At 61.5% G+C, this 23,799-nt stretch overlaps 2 protein-coding genes across 2 annotated transcripts; both read right to left on the reverse strand.

The window, feature by feature from the left end:
• Nucleotides 1-598: 598 nt before the first annotated feature.
• Nucleotides 599-18,972, reverse strand: ARHGEF1 (Rho guanine nucleotide exchange factor 1). Its single transcript, XM_030299899.1, is given in 31 exon segments — nt 599-953; nt 1,268-1,370; nt 1,473-1,562; nt 1,564-1,643; nt 1,920-2,006; nt 2,095-2,165; nt 2,439-2,525; nt 2,660-2,747; nt 3,277-3,444; nt 3,525-3,600; nt 3,865-3,942; nt 4,137-4,237; nt 4,333-4,447; nt 4,537-4,662; nt 4,885-4,967; nt 5,353-5,499; nt 6,931-7,076; nt 8,554-8,659; nt 9,342-9,479; nt 9,613-9,648; nt 9,725-9,821; nt 9,967-10,066; nt 10,343-10,372; nt 10,809-11,055; nt 11,253-11,295; nt 11,495-11,593; nt 13,752-13,865; nt 14,325-14,408; nt 14,491-14,533; nt 16,062-16,192; nt 18,864-18,972. Coding segments are annotated over 29 exon segments (2,778 nt in total). The 5' UTR covers nt 16,076-16,192; nt 18,864-18,972; the 3' UTR covers nt 599-953; nt 1,268-1,286.
• A 966-nt stretch (nt 18,973-19,938) lies between these two features.
• On the reverse strand, nt 19,939-23,548 carry CD79A (CD79a molecule). The gene is made up of 5 exons (XM_030297160.1): nt 23,411-23,548; nt 21,510-21,833; nt 21,169-21,287; nt 20,532-20,600; nt 19,939-20,402 (listed from the first exon to the last, which is right to left on the reverse strand). The coding sequence occupies exons 1-5, from the start codon at nt 23,487-23,489 to the stop codon at nt 20,283-20,285; spliced, it is 711 nt and encodes a 236-aa protein (XP_030153020.1). The 5' UTR covers nt 23,490-23,548; the 3' UTR covers nt 19,939-20,282.
• Between the last annotated feature and the right edge of the window lie 251 nt (nt 23,549-23,799).

The raw sequence follows: 23,799 nt of genomic DNA on the forward strand, positions 1-23,799 counted from the left end.
CCTCGGCCCCTCCTAGGACCGGCCACATGGTCACCCACCTTCTTTCCTAACCCTGGGTTGGGGTCTCACCTCCCCCTTCAGAGGGGGAGGGGACACAATGGTCTCCAGCCTCTTTCCCAGGCTCCGGTTTGAGGGGGCTCCCCGCCTGGCCCCACTCCGAAAGTGCAATATGGCGCCCAGCCTCTCCTGCCCGCCCACCCCTGTGCTGTGACCTGCGTGTTTGTTCGGCCATGTCTGCTCTTGTGCCAGCCCCAGTCCTGACCCCCTCCCCACACAGGCCCCCTGGGGACAGGGAGCTCAGAGCAATAACCCCGCCCCCAGCCCCTGCCCAGGAGGGCCCCCTCCCCACAACCCCCTACAGCCACCTCCAGAGAGTTTACTACAAAAATAAAAGAATGGAAAGGAGTGTGAGATGTGGGGGAGCCCAGTGTCATGGGTGACGGCGGGGGCTCAGGGTGTGGGAGAAGTGGCCTTGGGAGTCTCTGTTAAAACACAGGAATCAATGAATGAAGAACTGGAGAAGAAGGGGATGTCAGACAACCCAGGAGGGTCCAGAAGCCACTCCAGAGCCCCCACCCCACCCTCACACACACAGACCTCTCCTTAGGTAATATATATTAAAAAATAAACCTCCAATTCAGGGTATAAAAACAGAGCAAAGGCACTTGGGGGTGGGGGGGATGGAGGGGTGGCCCAAGCCCAGGCAATACAGAGCTGGCCCGGGGAATGGGAGGTCACTGTGGGTCCGCCCTGGAATGAAGCCCTGAGTCCCCCAAGCAGAAGGCAGGAGGGAGAGAAGGCCAAGGCCAATGGGAGGTTGGGGGGAGGCAGTGATCCCAGCTGGGCCCCCCAGGCACGCCTGGCTCCCTCTCCTCAGGCCCTTGGGGTTGGAGATGCTGCGGCAGCTGTGCGGTGGGGGCGGGTGGCCCTCAGTCTTGCGGAAGGCCTGGGGGCTGGAGGAGAAGGGAAGCGGAGAGATGAAGACAGCAGCAGAGAAAAGGCAGGGAGATGGGGGCGGGGGGGAGAGGGTGTGGAGTTGGGAGGACAGAGGTGGGGGGCAAAGAGAAGAGGGAGGGAAGGGAGAGGATGGGCAGGGAGGGGACAGAAGAGCCCGAGAAGCAGAAACTGATGGCCAGGAGGTGGCACGGGGAGATGCAGCGAGACCAAGGGAGAGAGATGGACGGGGCTGTGGACAAGGGAGCCCTGAAATGCCCACTCTGGTCCCTCCCCTCGGGGCAGTGTTGGGGCCTCTGGTTCCCCCACTCACCTGCCTGGGGCAGGAAGCCTCAGGTACAGCCAGGCTGGGGGACAGGGATTTCCCCAAGCTGAGACAGGAGGAGTCGTACACGACAGAATTCCTCTTCCACCTCCTGGTTGGGGGGGACGGGGGCAGAAAGGTCATCAATGAGTGAGGTCCCTCCACCGAGCCCCATCCTCCCCCCACTCTGACCCCCCCCCCCCCAGGCCACCACCTCCAGCTGTTTAATGGTCTCCTCCAGGCTGAGCAGCTTCTCCTGAATTTCCTGGGTCTGGGTCTGTGTCGGGCTCGGGGGGCCGCCCCCCCGGGACCCCATCCCCTTCACGGGGAGGCCCCGCCCCACTATCTTCCTCCGAGGGAAACAGGAGTTGCTTCAGGGACAGCACTGGCCAGGGACAAGAGGACAGAGTCAGAGGCAGGACTGGCAAAGAGGGGAGGTGGGGTGCAGAGGTGAGCCTGTGGCTAGAGCTGGGGCAGGGTGGGAGGGCATGGAAGATGGCGTCCGGGGAGAGGTTGAATTGAAAGGTCAAGGAAGGGACAGAGGCTGCAGAAGGAGGGGCTCGGCCCCCTGAGGGTGGTGGTATAGGCCTGGCATGCAGGCCCGGGCAGGAGGTGAGCTGGAAAGCCGGGCTGGCAGCAGGACGGGACGGCACAGGGCTACCTTTCTCAAGGGCCTTGGCTGCCAGCTGGCCTTCAGGGCCAGGTCTGCAGTAGGGCAGGAGGGTGCTGAAGATTCTCTCCATGCGGCCTGGGTGGGGGAGCAGGGAGGGTGCTCAGTTCCGGCTGGGTATCCTCGGCAATCCTGCCCCCTTCCAGCACCCCCCGAAAAGGCTCACCGTCAGCTGGGGGCATCTCTCGGCCACCACAGTTGCCATTGTCCGAGCTGCTGAGCAGGGGTTCCCGGGTGCTGTGGGGAGAAGTACTGGGTGACCCCACAGCCCTGGGGGCAGCAGGGAGACAACAGCAGGGGGCAGGGAGGTTCAGAGACAAAGAGAAATTGAGGCTGGAAGATGGAGACAGAGGGACCTGGAGAGGAGCCAGATGGGCTGTGACGGGGTGGTGGGTGTGTATGCACGTGCACACACACACACACACACAGGGCTAGAGCTCAGGTTCTGGGGGCACAGAAAGAGGTCTCCCCCAGCTCCTCAGCCCTCCAATTTCCTCCCAGGCCCCTCACCTGCTTGGGCTGGGCCGGGGTTTGGGGCGAGAGGCAGGGGCAGGGACCTTCAAGGATCCAGCGGTCTCCGTGATGAGGGCACACCAGCTGGGGAGACAGGCCCCGGGGCAGTCAGAGCCCCCCAGACCCTGTGTCAGGGCCTCCCACCGCCAGCCCTGCCCCTGGAGACCCGGGGCCTGGACCTCCTCTTCCACCCAAGCTTAGAACCCAGACCCCCTCACTTCTTCCGTTCCGACACGGTCTGGGCCACCAGCTCGTAGATCTGAGCCTCTTGGTCCCAGGTAAAAATGACATAGAAGGCTTTGTGATCTGCAGGAAGACGGAGGCGGGGTTCGGAGCCAGGGTCACCCCACCTTGTGCCTCCCCTGAGCCTGGGCAAGCCCCTGACTGCGGTGGCCTCGGACGCCCCAGCTCAGTCCGTCCCTCCCTCTCACTCCCCCTATCCATCAGGCAGCCAGTCCCCAGTCTAGCTCTACACACAAACCCCCGGAGCCCCTGGTGCAGCTTCCCGGCAGCACACGTGCAAACCCCTCCTCACTGGGCTCCCGCCCCCACCGCTGCTCCCCCATCATCCCCAAGAAGCAGCCACGGTGTCTTTTCAAACGCCGGTCAGAGCTGGCCGCTCCTGTGCGGGCACGTGTAGCTCTAAGATCTACAACCCGGCCCGGCCCCCCCCCCCCCCCCCCCCGCCATGGCGAGCTGGGGGCCTCTCACACCGCCCCCTTCTCAACCTCCGCAGTGGCCTCCCAAGTGCTAGAACGTGCGTTCCCCAGCTCTCTAGAGGGTCACCTCCCATTCCACGGGCGGGTGTGCCCGGGGCCGCCGGGCCAGGCCTCACCGGTGGCCACCTCGCGGGTCATGGCGGACGTGAGCCGCAGCACGGGCCGCAGCATGGTCTTGCCGTCGGGGGTGGGCGTCAGCGTCCGGCTGTGTGACTTGAGCAGCAGCCGCTCGTCCTGGCGCTGGAGCAGTAGCAGCAGGTCGTCCAGCAGGAGCACGTGGACCTCTGCAGGGCAAGGCCGGAGCTCAGTGGCCTCCCCGCTCTGAGTGCCCCACCCCTGGGCCCCACTCGGCGCCAGCACCCACCTACAGCCTTGTCCTTCGTCACCCGCCACGTCAGCGGGCCCTCGTGGACCAGCTTCCTCCTGGTGATATCTAGGTTCTGGAGGCAGGAAGGAGTCATGGTCAATGCAGGCGAGGGCAGGGGAGGGTCGGGAGGATTCACAGGGCCAGGGTCGTAGTCGGGGATCATCAGGAGGGGCAACCCGCTGGGAATGAGGAGGGGTGCAGGGCGCAGGGCACAGGGGTGGCTCTCGCTCCCTGGGTGCATTATGGGAGACTCCCCGGGGCCAGAGGGTCAGGGCTGGCTGAGGGCAGGGGAAGGCAAGGGAGAGGAGAGGAGGGGAGGCCAGGGAGGCAGAGCCACCTTGAACTCGTTCAGCATGGGGTCGCTGCTCTGCCGCAGGTGGGACAAATCCAGGCGCTTCTGATAATCCTTGAGCCGCTGGGGCAGGGAAGGGAGAGTCACGGGGACAACCCAAGGGCTGGGGCTGACCGACAGTGACCCCGAGGGGGACAAGCCAAGGGCTGGGCCCGACCTCCCAAGAAGTGGCCCCGGGGAGGACGAGACAAAGGCCGGGCCAACCTCTGCACACATTCGTCCCAGTGCCCCGGGCCCAGGGCCACACGCGGGCTCACCAGCAGGTCCTCCATGTCGCGCACAGCTTGGTTGACGTGGTGCAGAATTTCCCGGCAGCACTCAGCCGCCCGCTCCACTTTCTCCCGTTCGGCCAGCTCTTCTGTGGCAGAGGAGAGACCGGCCCCGGTGAGCTCCAGCCCCGGAAGCTCGGGTCCCACGGCCACGAGGGAGATGGGAGAGCGGGGCCCGCGGTACCTGTGTTCTGCCCGATGCTCTGCAGGAGCAGGGGGTACTTGGTCAGGCGCTGCATCTCCGTGGGGATCATGTCCTTCAGCTGCAGGCGGCGGCACCGTGGGCGGCTCTCGGCCTCCTGAGGGGAGAGTAGCGTGGAGGCGGCTCACCTCGGGGACTGGGACACCAGCCCCCTCCGGGGCCCCGGGGTCCAGGCTTCCCCCTTACCTGCACAAAGGCGCAGAACCGAGGCTCCTTGCGCTGTTTGGCTTTGAGCTGCTCTAAGGCAAATGACTGGTGGCTGCAGAAGCGGGAGGAGATTTTCTGGAACCAGGAGCCTTCGGCACCATCAAACTATAGTGAGATTCAGGCCAGGGAGGGTGTCTCAGGTAGGATTGGAGAGAGCAGGGCCTCACGTGGGAATAGCGGCCTAGACAGGAGGACAGGGCTAGGGGCCCAGACCCCCGGGTCTTGATGGAGGGGAGGCTTGAGAGCTGGCCTCCTCGGGCCTGGATTCCAGGTCCCTGGCTGGGAGGAGGGGCTCCCGGGGGGGGGGCAGGGGCTGGGCACCCTCACCCGGGCCAGCAGTACATCTCCGATCTCCTCAATGAGGTAGCCACTATCCTGCCTCCGCTTCATCAGTTGATCGAGGAACTGGGCTGTGGAGCGCGGTGAGGAAAGGGCGTGCTCTGTCAGGGCCCTGTGAGGACCTCCGTCAGGGTGCAAGGTTGTATGCAGAGCCGGTCAGGAGACGGTGGTGGCTGGGCTGCAGGGTGTCTGCCTGATCCTTGGGGCCAACGGGCTGTCCCCCACCCCCACCCTGGGGCCAACGGGCTGTCCTCCACCCCCACCCCACCCCCACGCTTATTGATGTGCCCCGTGGAATGTGAGCTCTGGGGGTCTGGGGCTGTCCCCACTGCTAGAAAAGAAGCTGGCCGGGGTAGGGACTCAGGGAGACGTGCTAGGCTCCAGGTCTAGCCGCCAAGGCCTTGAAGGAGGGGGCCCACGGTGGGGCGCACTGTGGGGCTGCTGCCCTGCACTCACAATGCACCTCGATGAGCTCGTCCAGGCTGGGGAAGATGTACTGTAGCTCCTCCAGGGGGAAGAAGCCTCCTTCTGCCATGGGCTGGTAGAAGAGGTCGTGCAGCACCCGGAGCATGCGCACATGGGCCGCCTCGGTCACCAGCAGCTCTGGTGGGGGGCAAAGAACAGGCAGCATGGCTGGGGAGAGTGCAAACTACGGGGTGCAGTCTCAAGGGCAGGTTGGGAGAGGGGGACGAGGACGACTCTCTCTGGGCACTCATTTGCCCCTGAAATAGCCACTGAGGGTTCCTTAGCCCATCACTGCTTTTCCTCGGCTGCAGCAGCCAGCCAGGCTGTGGCCACGGCTCCCAGTTTGCCTGGCACCGATGCATTTCCCGGCGCGTGGGGTTTTCAGTGCCAAAGCCAGGAAACTCCCAGGCAAACTGGGATGATGTGGTCACACCACCACCAGCAAGCCTGCAGCTGTGTTTCGTGTCTAAAGGTCCAGTGAGTCTCTCAGCCTTGGTTTCTGGAACAACAACAACCCCTCAAACACACGCTGATAGCCTTGGATTCAGGGACCCCGCCCCCAGAGGGACCATATGCTTGGATTTCAGGGGCCCCAGGAGTTCCTGGAGACCGAATGTACAATTCCACATTATTCGTATTTTTCTGACTAGAGAAAGTGCTGTGCTGTCTGCTACGGTAGCCACTAGCCACATATGGGCCTTCGAAATTTAATTAAAATGAGATGAAATACAAAATTCACTTCTCAGTTGTACTGGTCACATTTCAAGGGCTTAAGAGCCATTATGTGGCTGGTGGTAACCATGCTGGACAGCACAGATGTTGTGTGTTTTCATGATTCCGGAAAACGCTATCGGATGGCGCTGCTTTACGTTTGGATCGCGTCCCTAGTAGGATCTGTAATACAAAAAGGATTCACCTAACTGCCCTAAAAATTCCAAACAAGTACCTTTCTTACTAAGTAACTTGTAAATGAACTTCCAAACCAGAGCTTCCAAAAAGGTCTTCTACTTTTGCCAACCCCCGCTCCGCACAATTTGAAATCACAGAAAAGAATCGAGACAGAAACGATACTCCCATCATCTCTCCGCCCAGAAGCAAGCACTGATGTATTATCTTCTGAAACTTGCCCATTTCGCCCCTAAACGGTTAAGATCACAGTAGTAACCGTCACATCGGAACGTTCTTACCCAGCCCCACACCCACGCTAAACATCACGTGAAACATCTCCGCTTCGTGACAGTCTTTTGGGGTAGGACCATTACTATCCGTGTTTCCCAAATAAGGAAACAAGGATTTGCACTAGAAATACAACTTTCTGTACCATTTCCAGCTCCTGCCTGCACTGTCCCGCACTACCAAAAACTCTCTGCGAACAGGCTGACAGCCACAGTCCTGTTCCACGAGTGGCTGTTCTACAATTTACATAATGAATGGCCCTCGATGGGAACAGGCCAGCTTGCAGTTCGGCCTGTTGTCGTTGACCCCCGGGTGGACATCTCCCCGCACCTGTCTCTTCGGCAGAACTGGGCTGTGTGGCAGGCCACAGGGGGTGCAGGGAGGGGTACTCACCGCTGATAACCTCCTGCCGCTTCACCTGGCTCTTGGGCAGGCTGTGCAGGGTGCCTGGGGGGACGAGCTCCCGCCAGCCAGGGGGCTCTTCTGGTTCCAGCTCTAGTCCAGACCGACCTGGGTCCCCTTCATCTCCAGGCTCAGGGCTGTGGGACAGAGGCCTTGTTAGGGCCCCGGCTTGGGGCATCCCAGGGAGAAGACCTCCATTCCTAGTGTCCAACCCCCCCCCCCCGTGGCCTTGGCATTCAATGCCTCCAAAGTAGCCCATATGCCCCCAGATCTCTAGAAAGAAGAGTCCCACACCTTTCTTGTGACCTTGGTGACCTTAGCATCCAAAACCCAGTTCTCTGTCACTCTGGCAACAACCCCGCCCCCACCATCCTTCTGACTCTCCAGGCTGCCTCAGTGGATGGGGGGAGGAATGACCTACGTGGCTCGTCGGGCAGGGCCAAGCACGGCCGTGGCAGAGCTGGGGTCCATGTCCACGTCACTCCGGGAGCGGCCCCCACCCCGGCCCTTAGCCCCGAGGCTGCCCCGGGAAGGCCGGCGGCGGTCACTCACCCGCAGGCTCTCCGAGCGCCCCAGACGCCCCGATAGCCTGGACCCCGAGGCCAAGGACAGAGTCAGCCAGAGGCCAGTACAGAGACAGGGAGAGACCAAGACAGGGACAGAGATGGGGAGAGACCAAGACAGGGACAGAAGGGGAAAGGCGAGGACAGGGACAGAGGTGGGGAGATACCAGGTCAGGGACAGACGGACGGGGGTAGGGGAGACCAGGACAGAGATTGAACATGCAACAGAAGAGAGGAGAGAGTCAGAAGGAGCAGTGGGACTTCGGGGTGCTGGGGCAGTGGGGGTGGTCAGGAGGGGTAGGGAGGGAAACCCAGTATGGGGCACAGGACTGACCCCTCCCTTCCCTGAGGCAGGGGGATGGTGGGGGCAGAACTGGGAGTGAGGTGGGGAAGGGGGTTTTAATACTTAGCTCTTCTGCTGGGAGGGTGATGTCCCCACCCACCCCTTGCAGGGTGAAGGGGAGGGGGTGGCCCATGGGGAGAGGGGAGGGGCTGGGAGAAGTGGGGGAGGGGCTAGCCCTCCCCCAACCCAGGGCCCAGGCACCCACCTCTTCCACTTTCTGGGGAGAGAGGGGCACAGGGTCAGAGGTGGACCCAAATGGAACCCAACTCACCTCCCCCACCCACCAAAGGGTCCCCAAAGCAGCGGCACAAGGACAGGCAGGGGGCAGAGCCTGCCCCCCAACTGTGAGGGGGACAGGGCCCCCAGGCATGGAGCACACAGGGTGGGGGATGGAGGACAGGGCACCGGGAGGCAGGAGCAAGGCGCTGGGCGCTGGGCGGTGGCTTAGAAGAGGAGGGAAGGGCTGAAAACCTGAAGGGGCTCGGAGCGCAAGAAGAGGAAGTGGGAGGAGGAGATGAGAAAAGAGGAAGCCGGAGAAGGAAAGAGAAGGCGGAAAATGGAAAAAGGGAGGAGCAGGGCAGAGTGGAGATGGTTCGGGGACAGCAGGTGCAGATGGCAGCGCGACCCGGCACACGCACACGCCTCCCCCGCCTGGTAAGCCTGGTCCTGCTCCCAGCAACCCCTCCCCCCGCACCCGGCCCCGGGCACCTCTCTGTCTCAGCACCCTCCTCCGTGTTCTCCGGGGGCACCACGGGCTCCAGGCTGGCCGGGCCCTGCGGGGGCGGGTCCCCCAGCTCTGGTGGGGCATCAACACCTGTGCGGGCAGCGGGGGAGAGCGAGGCTGGCTGCCAGGCCCTCGTGGCAAGACCCATGCTCTGGGGGCCTCCGTGACCCCCGGGGAATGGGGGATGGGGGCTAAAACCACCCAATGCCTGCCAGACACCAGAGGCTGCCCTGCGCTTCAGCGGGGGACGGACGGATGGAAATGGAAAGGCCTCTGAGAACACGGCTGTGGGCAGCTGGGGCCGGGGGGGCGGAGGCGGTGAAGAAAACACTGAAGCAGGGGAGACCGGGTGCTCTGCATGATGCCTCCGCGTCCATTCCCTCTCCCGAGCCTCAGCCGGGACTTACGGGAAGGGGGGGGGGGTCCCATTTAGGAACGAGGAGCCTGAGTCTCAGACAGAGGAGTGACTCCCGAGATACAACACAACTAAGCCGCAGAGCCAGGATCTGAACCCAGGCCCAGCCAAGCAGCTGTCTCAGATCCGTGGGGGTGACTGACAGTGTACTGAGAGGGTCCTGGGAAATGCCGCCGTGGGGGGCTGACGGGAAACGTAGTCCAAGCAGGTGGGAAACGCATCACCTGGAGAGCGGTGGGAGCCTGAGAGGAAAGCTGTGGAATGGGTGAACTGAGGGAAGGGGGTGGTTTTATTAACAAGACTGGTGACCAGGAGCAGGGGGCGGGGCAGTCTCTCTGAGAGACCCAGGAAACTCACCTGGCTCCCGGTCAGGACTGTCCCCAGACAGAGGGTGCAGAGAAACTCCAGCGATGTCCTGCCCGGCAGCTCCAGTGTTCCGGTCCCGGGAGGGCACCCCTAGGCCTCCCTTCCTTTCTGTAAGGCCTGGCTTCTCAGCTGGGAAAACATCCAGGAGAAGGTGGAAATGAGAGCCCAGTGACTCTAACCCACACAGCAGCCTGTGCCCCAGCTCCATCCTACTGCCCCCCACCCCCTCCCCGAGGCCCCCAGCTAGCTTCAGGACCATTACCATCAGCCTCGACTTTGAGGTGTCGGAAATCTGGGGCTGAAATGAAAAGACGGGACCATGAGGCGGGGGCGGTGTGGGGGAAGTCAGGGAGGGCCGGGGCCAGCCACCTCACCCTGAGGCTCTCCCCGATTCCAGCGGGCAGCATCCAGGAAGATGCTCAGGCCTTTCTTCGTCTTGGTTGGCTCATCTGACCGCCGATTCCCTATCATCTAAGGGAAGGAGAAGAGCGGAGAGGGGGCTGTGCATTTCTGAGACCCCAACAAAGCTGAATCAGACCCCAGGAGGCCAGAGTCACGGGGCTCCCCAGGAGTCCCTGGGGAGGAAAGGGCCAGGTTTGGGCGCTCAGGGAAGCACCTTTTTTCGGAAGAAATTCCTCCCTGACTTCTTGTCCCCGCTCTTGGTCCGCACCCCAAGGTGGCGCATGTACAGGCTGATGGCGTTGACCACAGCGGCACTGTGGGAAGGGGATGGTGAGGGCCCCGACACGTGCACAGATGCGCACACGCCCATGGCCGCAGGGACACCGCTATCCCCAAGCCTTCCCCTCCACGTTCGCTCCCCACCCCAACCCCACAACAGCTTCCAAGTGAGTGTCTGAGGAAGGGGGAGAGGGCTCCGGAGGACAGGGCCAGGGATGCCGTTCCATGCCCAGGCCCCCAGACCCCTGGTCCTCCTCCCTGGGTCCCAGGGGGCTAAATGCCTCTCCTGCTGTCCTCTCTGCTTCCATCACCTCTTTTCCTCATCAGTCGAGATGGTGGGTCTGTAAAAAAGAAGAAAGAAGTTTGTGATAAACTTGCTAGGCCTGGGTCCCTGCCTACCCGGCACAAATGTCTGGGTTGCTGTCCCCTTAGACGCTGGGACAGGAGAGAAAGAAGAGGCAGAGAGGGAGAGTGCCAAGGCTGAGGGGAAGGAGGATCACAGCAGGGAGGAGTGTCTCTTTCGAGGGCACCAAAGGCAGCCGGGAGCTGCAAGGACAGGACCCAAGCGCCAGGCCCACACGCAAGGCTGTGGAAAGACCCGGAAACTAGAAGGGTGCCCCAGAGCTGGGAAGAGAGGACACAAAACCAGACAACCAGACGGATTAAAATGCCAGGGCCAGGGGACCCAGAGCCCAAACGTTAAGGAACGAACCGTGAAGTTGCAGGGACCACCCCCCCCCACCCCACCAGTCTGGACAGGGCACGGGCCCCACTCACTGCATCTCTTCCAGGTGGGTCAGCAGCCGCTCGGCCAGGTGCCGCTCCCGGGCCTCAAAGCTGGCACGGTCCCGCCCCACCCAGGCCTCCAGCTGGGTCAGGTCGTGCTCCCAGGGTGTCATGCCCATGAGCCGCTTGGAGCGGAAGTCCTCCAGCAGCTGGCTGACGGTGGCCTGCTGGCTCTGCACCACCTCCTGCACAAACTGCCGCTGGAGGTCCTCGGAGAGGAGGTCGGGCCGTGTGCGGTCTGTGTAGGGACACAGGCAGGGGGCTGGAGGCCAGTTCCACCCACCCTTGGGCTGCAGCGACCAGGGGGAAGGGGAGGAGGAATCTCTACTGTCCCCGTGAGCAGAAAGGGTGGCCTCCCTCCCTGGGACTCCCCAGATACCCCAGCCCCTGGCTACCAACCTCTCCCCCACCCACAGTTCCCTTTTCTCTCCTTACCAAGTTCAAAGGCGACAGTGGGAGGGACTGGCACCCGCAAAACCTGCTCGGGACAGAGAACAGAGAACGGAATGAAGGAGAGGACTGGGCAGTGGTGGGGTCACGGGACCGCAGCCCAGGTGCCCACTGGGAATGACGGTCTGAGGGGAGGGAGCGGCAGAGGGTGGGCCAGGGTGGCACAGTCTCCCCAGGACCAAGGAATGGGGGGGGAGGGGCTGGGGTCCCCCGAAGGTGTTTCTCACCGCGGTCTTTTCCAGGAAGCTGTGGCAGAAGTCGAGGAAGGCCTTTCTGGCCTCCTTAGGGCCCAGTGAACCCAGCATGTCCGCGTGCAGGCAGCAGAGCTGGGGAGACAGACTGTCACTCGTCTTCTTCCCCCTCCCCAAACCATATTCTCCCTCAAAAAGCCTGGGGCTCAAACCTTCTGCTAGTGCTCCCTGATTTCCATACCCCCCCCCCCCCCCCCCCAGGCCCTTGCCTCTCTTGGCCTCACTGGGGCCACCAAGAGCATTTGCTAATTTTCTGTCCCATGAAATGGCTCTCTCCGGTTCTGTCTCCTGGCATCACCTGCTACACTAAGACAGCTAGGGGCGCGTACCAGATGCTGCTCTAAACCCTTTAACCACGTTAACCTGGTCAACGTTATCCCATTTTACAGATAAGAAAACTGAGCTCAAGAAGCTTGCTCAAGGTCACACAGCTAGTAAGTGGCACAGTTGGGATCAGAATCCAGGCACTACACCCCACTGCCTAGGAACACCATGAGCAGGGCGCCCGGGGGGCTTAGTCAGTTAAGCATCCGGCTCTTGATTTCAGCTCAGGTCATGATCCTCAGGGTGGTGAGATTAAGCCCAGAGCTGGGCTCCGTGAGCTGGGTGTGGAGCATGCTTGAGATTCTCTCCCTCTCACTCTGCCCCTCCCCCTGCTCTGCTGGTGGGTGCTCTAGCTCTAAAAAAGAAAAAAAGCCACAATACCACGAGAGACTTGAGGATGTGTGTGTGTGTGTGTGTGTGTGAGGTTCTGACTCGCCTGTGCCCCAGACAAGGCCTAGTGCACAGTGGGGCTGAGTAAATAAACAGGTGGACAAGTGGGCTCTCTCATTCATTTACCGCTCTTTTCCTGAGGCTGGCTGTGTGTCAGCCCCATGCTGGGTGATGCTGGCAGGGCACTGGAAACTCCAACCCGACTCCTGGGGTCTCTCGTCCGGTAAGGGACATGGTCTCTGCGCTAAGGACTTGCCCCAGCAGGGGCAAGAATCTATTTCTCTGCTGTAACCATTTCCAACAAATCTGCGTCTGCACACCCCCAAACTCCAGGAGAGGCCAACAGGAAGCAGCCCACGGGACCGCAACTCTTTCTTGGCCGCTTTCCCAGCTGATGAGGTGAGGGAGCAACAGGAGGACAGATTCCAAATGCTGGGGGGGGGGGGGGGGCATCTGGGTCACCTCGGCCAAGCCCCTGGCCCTTGCCAGGCCTCAGTTTCCACATCTGTAAAAGGCCATGGCAGTCAGCACCACCCTGGGCTGAGTTCCAAGAGCTCGGGTTCTAGAAACCCCAGGTTCAGTAGGGGGACCCCCTTGCCTGGAGGGCCAGAGCCTCCATTCACAGGCAAGGGGCAGCTACTTCTCTGGAGAGAAGGCACCTTCCCGATTCCTGTCGATCTCGGAAGCCACAGGATCAGTCAATGCGCCCTCCCTTCTGCATCCCCCAGGCATCCTGCCCTGGCATTTCTATCAGTCTCTGGTTTCCAGAGGGACCTACTATGCATTTCCAGTGCAGTCCAGTGCTCTAGGCTACCCCCTAACTGCAGCCTGTGCTGGGTTGCCCTGGGTCATCTTGGGAGGAGATCCTTGCCTGGAGCCCCCTCCAGCCCGAGCGGTGGCCTCTTCCTTTCTAAATCACCCACTGGTTCTCTGGACTCTGCATGTTTCCGGACGGCATGGTTCTCTGGGCACCCACCACCGCCCAGGTAATTTCTGTCTGGTATCTGTGGATCACCAACTGCATTCTCTCTGCCTCGTGGGCTGCTTGTGGTGGCTTCTTATTTCTGGACCGGGGCCTCCTGTGCCACCTGGACCTGGGAAGGCTAGTGGCTTTCTCCCATGCACCAGCCCTGAATGACTGGTGGCACCTGCCGAGGCCACAGAGGGGGATCCACTTGCAGGGTCAGTGGGAAAGGTCGCGGTCACTGCCACGGGCTGGGAAGGCGGGGGTGGGGCACGGTCTCTGCCAGCTTCAGGATTCCCTGCTGCCCTCCGGGTGCCCCTGCTGGGTGTACTCTCCCGCCTGCACCTGCTGCTCACGGAGACGGACACGGGGCACCCGCAATCTTGTCGAGATCATGCGGCTAGTTCTCTGGCTCTCTGTTTCTAGATCTTGTGCTGTGTATTCTGGATCTGTTTTCCAAACCCTCCCAGCTCATCTTCACTAGTCCATCTCTCTGAGCGCTGTGGCCTGTCCCGGCCCCACCCCCTCCCTCTGCCCACCCAGCCTTGCCCTCACCAGGGGTCCCGGCTCAAACTGCAGGGCGACGTGCTGCAAGAAGGCCATGAGGTGGGCAGGCCGCCGCTTCACCTGCTCCAGACTCTGGAACTGGCTGTTTTGCTCCTCTGCATTCTGAGGGTGGGGATGGGGGTGAGACGGTGGGGAGAAGGGGAGCCTTGGGCTTGACCCGTCCCCCACCCACACCACCACGGGCAGTGGTGTCTACGCTGTAAGGGTGGTGGCCAGCGCTGGTGTCGGGGACAGGGGATGAGACCTAATGTTATGCATGTGGGTGACAAGGACAGGCATTAGGAGACAGAGTAGGGGTCTGTGCCGCAATTAAGGAAGATGGTGACAAAAACCAGGGTGAGAGTAAAAAGGGTGAAAGTCTGTGCTCTAATGGGGCATCAGGGATGGGGTAGTAGGGGACGGCAAAGGTGGTACCCAGAAGATTAGAGAAAGAGGGGCGAGCGGCGAGAGGAGGCAGGGGGCAGCACCCAACGATGGACCTAAGGAGGGAGGGGACCCTGAAGATGGGACTTGAGGGCTGGGGCCTAGGGAGACTGGGACAGAAGCTTTTCCACCCCTCACCGTCTCCAGCTCATTCTCAAAATCTTCGTCTTCAGCCCCGATGATGCTGACTGGCACCAGGCCAGGCCGCGGTGGTCCCGGGGCCTGTGGAAGAGGGATGGCTTCAGCTCACAGTGCTCCTCACTTCAGTCCCCCAGTCCTCTCACCCCAGGCTCTCTCCACTCACCAGCCCGCGGGCAATGTCGTCTGCCTCCATGGGCTCCACAGGGCTGAGGAAGAGGAGGGGCCACGGTTAGGGGGGGCAGGAGGCAGCGGCACAGGCACAGGGCGGTTACTCACAGATTCCTGGCCCAGGTGTGAAGGTGAGTAAACAGCACCCCCCCCCCCAATCCCGGCGTCCGCAGCTCAATGGGGCCTCTGTGTGGCGACAAAGAGCCCTTCAGAGGCCAGCCAGGGCGGGGAGCCCAAGGACAGGGAGCCTTGGAATGGGGGGGAGAGATGGGGGCCCAGGAGCCTGGGTCCATGAGAGAGCTGTGGACATGAGAGCCTGTAATTTGGGGTCCCTCATGGAGGAGGGGCCGGGGGGCCTGGACTCCTGGGTCTGAGGGAGGAGGGGGCTGCAGGCTGGGTCCTAGGGAGGCAGGGCCTGGAGCCAAGCAGAGCTGGGAAGGTTGAAAGGGCGGTAGAAGGGAGATAACTGGGGTGTGGGGGGCTCTCCTCCATCTGACAGGCTTGGGGCAGGATGTTGCCTCTGAACCCACCAGCCCCACTTCCTGTGACAGGAAATCTAATGGCAGATCCCCCAACCCCCAACTCGCTCTACATTAGAAAACAAAGCTGAACCTCCTTCCCCAAACCCAGCAGTTTCTTTCCCTCAGGGACCCGGTATCTTCCCCAGCTTCCAATCCCAAAAAGCAAGGGACAGTCCTCAGCCAGTCCATCCCCAAGGGGTGTCGGTCTCCCTCACCCCGCAGCAGTCTGTCTGGTCGGCCCTCCTGCCCCAGCCAGCTCTCCCTGGCTGTCTGTCCTGCGAATGTGCCTCAGGTCTTTGCCTCTCTTCTCCCTGTCTCCCTTTCCTCCCTCCCTTCCGGCCCGTCTCGCTTCCCCACCATCTCTGCCTCCCTTCCGAGTCAGCCACCTCCCCCTAACACTGCTTCTGCTGCTCCCTGCCTGTCCCCTGTGTCTCTGCCTGTCTTCCCACGTCTGGCTCTGCAGCCACCTCCCCAAGTCCTCTCCGAGTCACTGTGTCAGATGCTGTCTCTCGTCTCTCTCTCTCCCATCTCTTGCTGTCTCTCCCATCTTGTCTCCCTTAGAGTCTCCACTTCCCCCCGTGTCTTCCCACCGCCATCTTCTGTGTCCTTAATTAGGCTGACTAATGCCACTCGAGCCCGTGTCAGGCGGGAAGGAGCTGTGGAAACAGGGTGGGGTGGACCAGCCGGGCTGTGGGGGGGGCCTCTCCCAAAGCTATTTATAACCCCGGTCGCCTCAGACCCAGCCTTCTCCCTCCTCCACAGGCCTCCTCCCTGGCACTCAATAAACGGTGGCTATGATTTTGATTAGGCTCATCAGACGGCGACGCTTTCTGGAGTCTTCAAGTGCTGTCCTGTGGGTTCCCCAGGGCCCGCATCGTTTTTATTCTTTTCCATAGAGTGTATCTGTCCAACTTCAAGTTTGGGTTCACTTAAGATTTGAGCACCGTTTAAACTTCACTTAAATACATTTGCAAACCAAGGCAAAAAGAAAAAAAAAAAAAGTAGTGCTTATTTACGACAAAAGCTAAACTTACCCAGCACTTACAGTGTGCTAGGCATTGCTCTCAGTGCTTCTCACATACGAACTCAACGCTCACAACCACAAGCACCCCATGCGATTAGTATTCCCGTTTGAGATGGAAAACCTTCACCAGGCCACCAGCTGCAACTTCTGGGCTGGAAAACATGACCACGCACATGGAACGTCCATGCTCATCCCACTTGGGGGGGGGGGGGGGGGGGAAGGTTCAACAGAGGCAGGGAGGTTCCAAAAGGGCAAAGGAAAGGACCCACATTATGTGAGCAAATGCTCAGTGCCAGGCAGACCCCGAATCATGCACTAGATGCTCGTGACCTACTTCATGCCTCATCACGCTAACACGAAATAATAGCTAACACCTGACCTGCACTTAAGGGCCACTGAGTATGTGCCAGGTACAACGTAACTGTTTTATAGGTATTAACTCGTTGAATCCCCTAAATGACCCCTGGAGTTCAGTTTTATAACTATCCCCCTTTTACAGAAGAGGAAACTGAGGCACAGCTCATAAGGGACAGCGCCAGGATTCAGACCCACGTAGTCTGGCTCCAGAGTTTATGCATTTATCAGAATGTGCTGCTTCAGAGCATGGGGAAACCCCACCCCAACCTTAAGAAACTAAAATCTGAACCGAAGCTGAGACCTATCGGGTCTCTTTATGGTGTCTGGGAAAGTCAGAGGTATGTGGGCACTGTGACCCGGGCAGGAGCGCAGGCTGCTGCTGAGGCTGCTTCACAGGGACTTAGGGCTCAGAGAGGACGCTGGCAGGGAAGGTGAGGGGTTGGCTGCTTAGGAGATACAGGGTGAGGGGCTGCCACAAAGGGCACTTATAGGTTGAAGCCGCCAGATGGATCTCTAGGCAACTGACAAGGCCTAAGGTCCAGCAGAGGGGACGCTGTGTGCATGGGACTGGGGGTGGTGCTGGTTGGGGAAGGTTTAGAAGGTTCTTAGAGATAAGGGTCCTAAAGCAAAGCAGACATGGGTCGGGGACCACACGGGCGCCTGGATTCTGTGCAAGGTTTGGGGTCTATAAAGACATTGCATGGATGACCCTGGTCTCCAAGAACCTCTGGGAGGGAGCCTTTAAGAACCTAAAATAGAGTATTCAAATTAAGTCCATGAAGGGCCCTTGGAATGCATAAGGCCCCAGATTCTATTTGACACATGGTGGGTCTACACGGATCTGGGGATCACACAGAATCATGATTCCATATGTAAAATAGCCAGTTCCTGGGACCTATGTAAGGTAAAAAGGGAACCAGGATTCTATAGGAGCCTGTGGTAGTCCCAAGACCTAGGATCTACAGGGCCCAGGATTCTAGGAGGTACTAATGACTGATCTATTAAGAAGCCTGCATCTATTAAGAAGCCGAGTTTCCATGGGGGGCTAGCAGAAAGCTGGTGAGCCTGTAGGGCCTTGTAATTTATATGGAACGTGGCGGATCCATAACAGCCCCAAATCCTATGTGGGACGTGGCGGGTCTATACGGGCCCCAAATCCTACAGGGGACGTGGCGGTATGCACGGCCAGGGATGCTGGGGCGGACCTGCGGAGTCAGGGTTTGACGCCTGACAGGGGCCGCGTCCCTCACCTGCTCCTGGTCGTTGGAGTATCCACCGCAGCCGCCAGAACCGAAGTCTCGGCGCGCCGGTCCCCCACCCCCAACTCCGAGTCGCTCTAGCTGTCCCCAAATCTACCTTTGCTTCCAGCTCCACTCCTCCCGCCAGCCACTCTAGCCCAGCTCCTGCCGGGCTACTGCCCAGGCGACTCCACTCCTCCCGCCGGCCGCTCTAGCTCTTCACTGCGCCACGCTGGCCAGACAGGGCCGCTCTGGCCTGCCTTGGAGGACTGGCGTTTCCGTATCTCGACTGCTCCTGTCACTCTACCCTGCCCCGCCCCCAGGCCGACTAGAAAGTGGTTCCAGCCCCCTGGCCAAGGCTCAATTCGAGAGCTCCGAGTCACCCGTGGCCCTTAGCCTCCGGACTGGGCTCCCCACCCTATCTTGCCTTCCTAACTCCGGAACCAGCTGAATTCCCAAGGTGTACGTTAATTTTTCCCCGCATCCCCCACTCCCCACCCCCCGCCCCGGCCGCACGCTTTCTGCTGGGGCTGTAATGCAAAAATCCTGTGTTCCAGCGTACCTCTCCCGCAGGTACCTTTCCAGTGTAACCTGGAAAAAGTAATTACCTCTTTCCGAGCCTCAGTCTTCCCACCTGTACAATGGGGGGAAGGTCTCTAGCTCTGTCCCCTACAACCCATGTCTCAGGGTATAACCAATGGCCCAGAAAAAGAGCTTTCCAAAACTGCTTTCAAACGGCGCTCTGCAACTTTCAGCTTCACCGCGGCCTACGGCGTGGTTACGGACGTTTTTCTTTTTAAGTGGCCCTAAAGCATGTGGAGTCGGAGGAAGGTGCTTGAAACACCTGCAAGTTCAAATCCCAACTCCACTCGGTCTCACGGTGCGTGTACCCTGGGATGAGTCGGTGCCGCTCCCCGAGCCTCAGTTTCCCCAGCAGTACAATGGGAGTGGTCATCCGTCCTCGGCTACACAATTGGGAGGCCTTGACCCCGGCCTCGCACCCCTCACCCCCACTTACTGGGCATTCGGCAGGCATGAGCTCTCTCTCCTCTCTTTGCCCCCTTTGACAGATGGGAAAACTGAGGCCCGGGGAGGGGCGGCCGCTGGCTCTGTGGGGCGCAGCGAAGGCCCCTCCACTGCCGGCAGCGCCCCGGCCCCCTCCCTCCTCCTCCCCACTTCCCCCGGCAGCCGAGGGGCGGGAGGCCGGGCGGGGCCAGGGACGGTGTACCTGGTGTCCGCGCGGGGAGGCGACCGGCGGGGCGCCCGAGGTCGGGCTCGGCGATCCCGGGCCCTGTGTCCCGGCTCCCGCTTCCTGACTCTGGCGGGGCAGGAAGTTGGGGCGTTTTTCCGGAGGCCCCCGCCCCGCCGCCCCTCCCCGCTTCCTGCCCGCGCCCCGCGCCCGCCCGGCACCTCCGCTTCCTTCCCCTTCTTGCCGCTCGCCCGGCCCCTCCTTCCCCCCCCTCGGCCGGGGACCCGCGGGCCCCAACCCCGCCCCGGCCCCGCCCGGCCCCTCCCGGCTTTGTCCGTCTGTCCATCCGCAGGGCGTCGGCCCCACGTTTCTCGCCCCTGCCGGGTGTCCGCCATCGCCTCCCCTGCTTTCCGTCCGGGTCTCTCGGTCTTCCTCTCTTTTATTTGCCTCGCTGTGCGTGTTTCTTTACGTGCCCCACTCTGCCACTTTCTCTCCGTTGGGGTCTTTTCCTCCTGCTCCCTCCTGCCCCCCCCCCTTCCCAGTACCTCTGCCTCTCCCTGATTCCCTGTCCACTCCTTGTTTTTCTCTTCACTTGCTCTCTCTCCATCACTATCTCTCTGTGTCTCGGCCTGTCTCTCCTCTCCCAGAAACCCTGTGTCCCTCTGCTTCTGTCATTCGCACCCCCCCCCCCCCCCGGGGCTCCCAGCATCCCCAAGTCAGAGCCACAGATTACAAATCCCCCTGCTTGGACTCCACTGCCAGAGAACAGGTACGGCCTGGCTGTGATCAGAGTCCGAGTCTGGTACCGGCCCCACCAGACAGGCCCCTGTGTTTGTGAGACTTAAATAGGCAGAAATGAATATGGTCACCTGGCTCCTTCCTGTGTCTCTTCCCTGCTCTGGGATGTAGCCTGGGCAAGATGCTCCCCCAGACACTTCCTGTTTCTCTCACCTGGCAGCCAAGGCTGGCTACCTGGTCCCAGGTGTGGACAATGGGTAGGGGCTGGGGTCCCAGGATCCTGGGTCTGAGGAAGGAGGAGGCCAGAGGCCTGGACTCCTGGGTCCCACCAGAGGAGGGGGGCATCCCCATGAGATCCATGACTCCTGCCAAGGTCTGCAGTTGGGAAGGATTTATTATCACTAAGTGGCCATGACAGAGCAGGGAGGGGGAGGTGACACTAACGAGGCTCTACGATCAGCTCCCCTGGAGGCAGCGATTAAGGGCTCATTACCCGCTGGGTGTAGGGGGAGGCTGGGCCCCCGGGCAGCAGCAGCGGGAGAACTGAATTGGGGTGTGGGGAGGGGATGAGGACAGTCGAGAGGGAAGGAGAGTGGATGCCCCCAAGGGGGAAGTTGAGTCAGGACACTCCCAGGGAAGATTTTGTGAAAAGAGAACAGGAAGGGGTGGGGTGGGGGGCACAGGGGCCGGCAGCACAGCTGGTTGGCGCAGCCCTCGGGGTCAAGGCTTCTCCAGCTGGACGTCCCCGTCTCCGATGTGGAGGCTGCCCACATCCTGGTAGGTGCCCTGGAGGCCCCGGGAGATGTCCTCGTACATGGAGCAGTCATCAAGGTTCAGGCCCTGGGGTGGACACATGGTGGCGGGCCTCAGCGCCCTGATGGCCGAGCCCCTGCCCCCGGATGACCCTAGGGAGGACCCCACGAGAACCCCCAGGCGCCTGCCCCCAACTTGTCCCCACCCACCACTCACCTCATAAAGGTTTTCGTCTTCATAGTCATCCTGGACGTCCACCCCGAACTTCAAATTCTGCCATCGTTTCTGGGGGTGGGGGTGGAAAATTGGGAGCCTCAGTGAGGGGGGTTGTGGGAGAACGTTTTCAGACCCTCCTGGGTGCCAGGAGGGGGTAAGGGGCACGCCAAAACCACATAGCGGGGGAGTGGCAGGTGTCCCTGGGTCCAAGCCAGTGTCCCGGCTGTCTCCACTGTCCTTCCACAAATAACAGCAATCACAGTAAATGGCAGTGGCTGCCCGTGGCCTCAAGAGGGGCTGGTGCAGGTCAGAGGCCCCTGGGGGAACACGCAGCCCCCATCTTCCCTGGAGGGAGGGCCACTGCACTCCCGGTTGGGGGTGGGGGTAGAGTGAGCCACCATGACTGGGGGGGGGGGAGGTGGCGGGGGGAGGGGGGGTTGAGAACGTCCTGGGGTAGGGAGGTTGAGGACAGCCCTGAGGGGAGACCGAGGCCAGATACCCCCCTTGGCCCCCTCACTCTTTAAACTCCCGTCATGGCACTAATTCATTTACCCCCTCAGCACTGTGAGGGTGCTGTCAGTCTCCCATTCTAGCAGGTGACCTCAGACTCAGAGGGCCCTGGTCCCCGGGGGCTCACCCTGAACAGCAGCAGTGTCCCAGGCACCACAGCACAGAAGAGCAGGATGATACCCTCGGCCGTGATGATGTTGTTCTTGGTGCCCTCTCCCATGTCCAGGAAAGGTCTGGAGAGTGGCTCTGTGAGGAGGGGTGCTGCTCAGAGCGCTGCTGCCCCCTGCCCCCACACCCCCGCAACGCCAGACCACTGAAGCCCCCACTCCACACATGAGGAGATCTGGCAGTGCGGGCCAGGATATGCCCATGGTGGGGGCACTGGCTCTGTCCCCCACCTCCCAGGCAGGGTGGCAGCGGTGGGGGGGGAGGGGCGACCCCCAGAGCCCAGCCAGGGCTGCCACTCACCGCGCACGCGGAGGTAGGTGCCGCAGGACTGCAGGAAGTTGAGGACTTTGCTGTTGGGGCCTTTCTCCTCCACCTGGCACCTGTACATGCCCATGTGGCTCTTGTTCACGGTGCTGATGGTCAGCTCGCCGTTGGGGCCTTCGCCGTGGCTCCAGAATATATCGGGCCACGTGGCGTTGCCTTGGAGGACACGCCACCACGTGACGTTGAGGGTGCTGTTCGGCCCGCTGCCGTTGTGCAGACACTGGAGGTGGACGGTGTCCCCCAGGCTCACGGTCACCGACGGTGGGCCCCCATCCACCCACAGGGCCTGGCAGCCGGGGCCTGCGGAGAGGCGGAGGAGTCAGGGACTGTGGATGGGGACACAGGCCCCAGCCCCGGCCCCTGCGGGCAGCTGCCTGTGTGTGTGTGTGTGTGTGTGTGTGTGTGTGTGTGTCGTGGGGCTTGAGGACACTCCAGCAGGGCGGGGGTGGGGTGGGGTGGGGTGGGAAGAGGGCACACGGTGTTGTCATTGGAGTAAGGCTGTGGGTTAGAGTGAATACGCTTGCTGGGGGACTGAGGCTGTACCTAGGGCAGCGGAGGGAGGGCACACCTGTGGACGATGAGGGCACCCTCGGGGAGGAGGGGAGGACACACCCCTGCGGGTCCCCACTCACTTCTCCAGCACTCCCTCTTGCCCCCCTCCCCATGCTCTGTGCTTTGGCCCCACTGAATTCACTGGCATTTGGATATTTGGTTCCCTAGTGGCAGAGGTGCCCCTGCCCAGGCAGCTCCCTCCAGAATCAGTTTGGGCATCACCTCCTCCTGAAGGCCCTCCTGGTCCTCCTTCCACCAGCCCCCCAGCCCTGCCCCACCCCTGCCACTTTATCGTGTGTAATCTTCACAAAACCCTCAGAGGTAGGTTCTCTCATCCCAGTTTACAGGTGGGACAGCTGAGGCCCGGGGAGGGCAAATCTGTTGCCTGGCATCATCAGGGCAGGGAGGGGGAGTGGCTGGGGTTTTTAAAGCCTGAGCCTCCCGGGCCTCTTCCTGCCAGTCTTTGGGCCTGCCTTGCCCTGCACCCTCACGCCCACCCATTATTCTCTGTAACTTTCCTGTGTCAACCTTGAGGTTCAGGAGCGAGTTCAGTTGATGGCTGGGCTGGGGATTAGGGTAGGGACTCAGCACGGTGGTTGTCAAAAGGAAGCCAGGGGCGGCCTCAGCTCCCGGCCCCACGGGCCAGCCCACAGCTGTCTTCTGAAGGGAGGAGGTGGGAGGTGAGGAAGAGAGGAGGGGGAAGAGGGGGGAAAAGAGGCAGCCACCTCAGGGTCATGGGCTACAGTCCCCAGCCCGGCTCCCAGTGTAACCTGGGTGGTCACAGCCCCACCAGCTGGCATTGCCGGGGCGGGGTGGGGGTGGGGGGCAGTACAGCTGGGAGGACAGTGTCAACGAGGAACCCCTCCCCTAGCATTGAAAAGGGGCTCCCAGCCCATCGGGGGTGACCGAGACTCAAGGCAGAGAAGGAGAAAGCTGTTTCTCCCCCCTGAAGCTGAGCCCTACCCCCAAGTGCCCTTCCTGCCCCCAGCTCTGGAGCTCAGTCAAGGGCGACCTTAGTTCCTTATTTTGACCTGTGGGGGAGATGAGGGGGTGGGGAAGTCATCTCACACCCCTGTCTCCTTCCATGTGGCCGTGGACGGCCCTTCAACTTCGCCGAGCCCCCTCCGGCCTCCCCTCGGACCTGCGGCCTACTTGGGACAGTCAAGCAGACAGATGCAGTTTCTTTAGGGGCCTTCCCAGCACCCCCCCCCCCCCACCTGCCGGTTCCTCTCCCCCCACTCCTAGTGCCCTTCTCTCTGCCCGAGCCCTCTCTCCAGCCTCCAGTCCTCCCCCGGCCCCCCAGCACCAGCCTGTTAGCCACGTACCCAGACCAACAGCGGAGATTAGGAAGAGGAGAAAGATAGTAGCACTCGGCACTTGGGGGACTCCGGGACCCCCAGGCATCTCTCCCAGTGGGTTGGTTAGTCTGGGCTGCAGCAGTCCTGGGGTACCAGATTCCACCTCACTGGCCCCAAGCCCCGCCCCACTTCCTGCCCAGCCCCGCCGGAGATGGGCTCCAATGGCCCCACTGCTGGGCCCTTCGGCTGTGGGCCCAGGGGCAGCCCCTGCCGGTGTGCTTCAGGCCCCGAGTGGAGAGAAACCGCTCCCTGCACCTGTGGCCGCAATTCCCCCGAGGGGAGGCTGCTGGGTTGGGGAAAGAGACCAGTTCACAGCCTGGCTCGGCCACTGGCCAGCCCTGGGAAGGAAGCCTGAG

Source organism: Lynx canadensis, chromosome E2 (genome assembly GCF_007474595.2).
Source record: "Lynx canadensis isolate LIC74 chromosome E2, mLynCan4.pri.v2, whole genome shotgun sequence".
Taxonomy (NCBI): Eukaryota; Metazoa; Chordata; class Mammalia; order Carnivora; family Felidae; genus Lynx; species Lynx canadensis.